The 1437-nt window shown below is 37.0% G+C and overlaps 1 protein-coding gene across 1 annotated transcript; it reads left to right on the top strand.

The window, feature by feature from the left end:
* The first annotated feature begins 31 nt into the window (after positions 1 to 31).
* LOC107580585 (ubiquitin carboxyl-terminal hydrolase 2-like) lies at positions 32 to 1202 on the top strand. The gene is made up of 6 exons (XM_016266262.1): positions 32 to 126; positions 231 to 334; positions 430 to 507; positions 611 to 689; positions 829 to 936; positions 1059 to 1202. Exons 1-6 carry the CDS (start codon positions 84 to 86, stop codon positions 1181 to 1183), a joined length of 537 nt encoding a protein of 178 aa, XP_016121748.1. The 5' UTR covers positions 32 to 83; the 3' UTR covers positions 1184 to 1202.
* The last annotated feature ends 235 nt before the right edge of the window (positions 1203 to 1437 follow it).

Below are 1437 nucleotides of genomic sequence, written 5' to 3'. Positions count from 1 at the left end.
ATCTGACAGCAATAGTAAGCAGTCTGTCTGGGGTCTTAAATGAAGTGTGTTTTATCTACAGGGACGACGAAAAAGGCAAGAGAATGTGGAACAAGTACCTGGAGAGTGAGGACAGCAAAGTAGTCGGTGAGTTGACCTGCTATATTAACACCAGCTACAGTCTCGCTCGCTGTGTGTGTTTGTCTGTCTTCCCTGCTCCGAATATAAAGTGCTAATGTTTTTTTTCACAGATCTGTTTGTTGGTCAGTTGAAAAGCACTCTGACGTGTAGCGAGTGTGGCTTCTGCTCAACAGTGTTTGATCCATTCTGGGATCTGTCACTGCCTATCGCTAAGGTTAATATGAAGACTGATACATTAAAATACATGCTTACATGACAGCATGTTTGTGTTATTGTTAATGTTTCATGTTGTTGTTTTTTTCCCCTCAGACTTCAGGAGAAGTGAGTTTAATAGATTGCCTTCGACTTTTCACCAAGGAAGATGTATTAGATGGGAATGAGAGACCAGTAAGTATAAAGTATAGTCAGCATCTATCTATCTATCTATCTGTCTGTCTGTCTGTCTATCATAACATGTTTGGACATATTCTAACGGCCTTTTTTTCTGTAGACATGCCACAGATGTAAAACAAGACGGAAATGCACAAAAAAATTCACCATTCAGAAATTTCCAAAAATCTTGGTGCTTCGTATCCTTTTTGAGCAAATCTTGCATCAAAAGAATTGCAAGTTAAATCTAATTTACAAATGTGTATTGATCGATTAAATATGTACTATTAGTAAAATGCTGTGTGTATTTGTTTGCCCTTGACTCTCTAACTATCTCAGATCTGAAGCGTTTCTCTGAGTGTCGAGTCAGAACCAGCAAACTCTCCACCTTTGTAAACTTCCCCCTCAAAGAGCTGGACCTCAGGGAATTTGCCTCTGATAACAGCGGTAGGTTCTGCAGCATCATTCATTACATCTGTATTCTGTGCAGTAGTTTGAGCAATGCGGTTTTTACTGTAGCTCCAGGATAATTGTGTTTAATTGCTGTTGTTTCTCTTCTCTCTTCACAGTAAATGCAGTCTATAATTTGTATGCTGTGTCCAATCACACTGGTACGTCTTTGGGTGGCCATTACACAGCATATTGCCGCAATCCCTGCATAGGAGAATGGTACACGTACAATGACTCCAGGTAAATAGACATAACAATTTAGTATAAAAAAGTTTGTGGAGTAATATTATAACTAAGTGTTTGCATTGCTTTTTAAATCTTAGTTTACAGCATTATAGGCTATGATGTAGTTAGTATGTACTGTGGCTTCAAAAAGTAGTTGGACATTTAAGTAATTTTATAAGTCTGTAGATTGGGGTCTTCAGCTTTTGGGTTGATATTTCTATTCTATTCTATTATATATATATGTATATATATATATATATATATATATATATA

The sequence above is a fragment of the Sinocyclocheilus grahami genome, unplaced genomic scaffold (assembly GCF_001515645.1).
Source record: "Sinocyclocheilus grahami isolate Dianchi unplaced genomic scaffold, SAMN03320097.WGS_v1.1 scaffold36880.1, whole genome shotgun sequence".
Taxonomy (NCBI): Eukaryota; Metazoa; Chordata; class Actinopteri; order Cypriniformes; family Cyprinidae; genus Sinocyclocheilus; species Sinocyclocheilus grahami.
This window is presented reverse-complemented; position numbering and strand designations above follow the sequence as displayed.

What these genes read in the sequence shown, in the direction of transcription:
- LOC107580585 (XM_016266262.1), top strand. Translation starts at nt 84, where the DNA reads ATGTGGAACAAGTACCTGGAGAGTGAGGACAGCAAAGTAGTCG. An exon ending in TGTCACTGCCTATCGCTAAG is followed by an intron (nt 335 to 429) that starts GTTAATATGAAG and finishes TTTTCCCCTCAG; the next exon opens with ACTTCAGGAGAAGTGAGTTT. An exon ending in TCCAAAAATCTTGGTGCTTC is followed by an intron (nt 690 to 828) that starts GTATCCTTTTTG and finishes TAACTATCTCAG; the next exon opens with ATCTGAAGCGTTTCTCTGAG.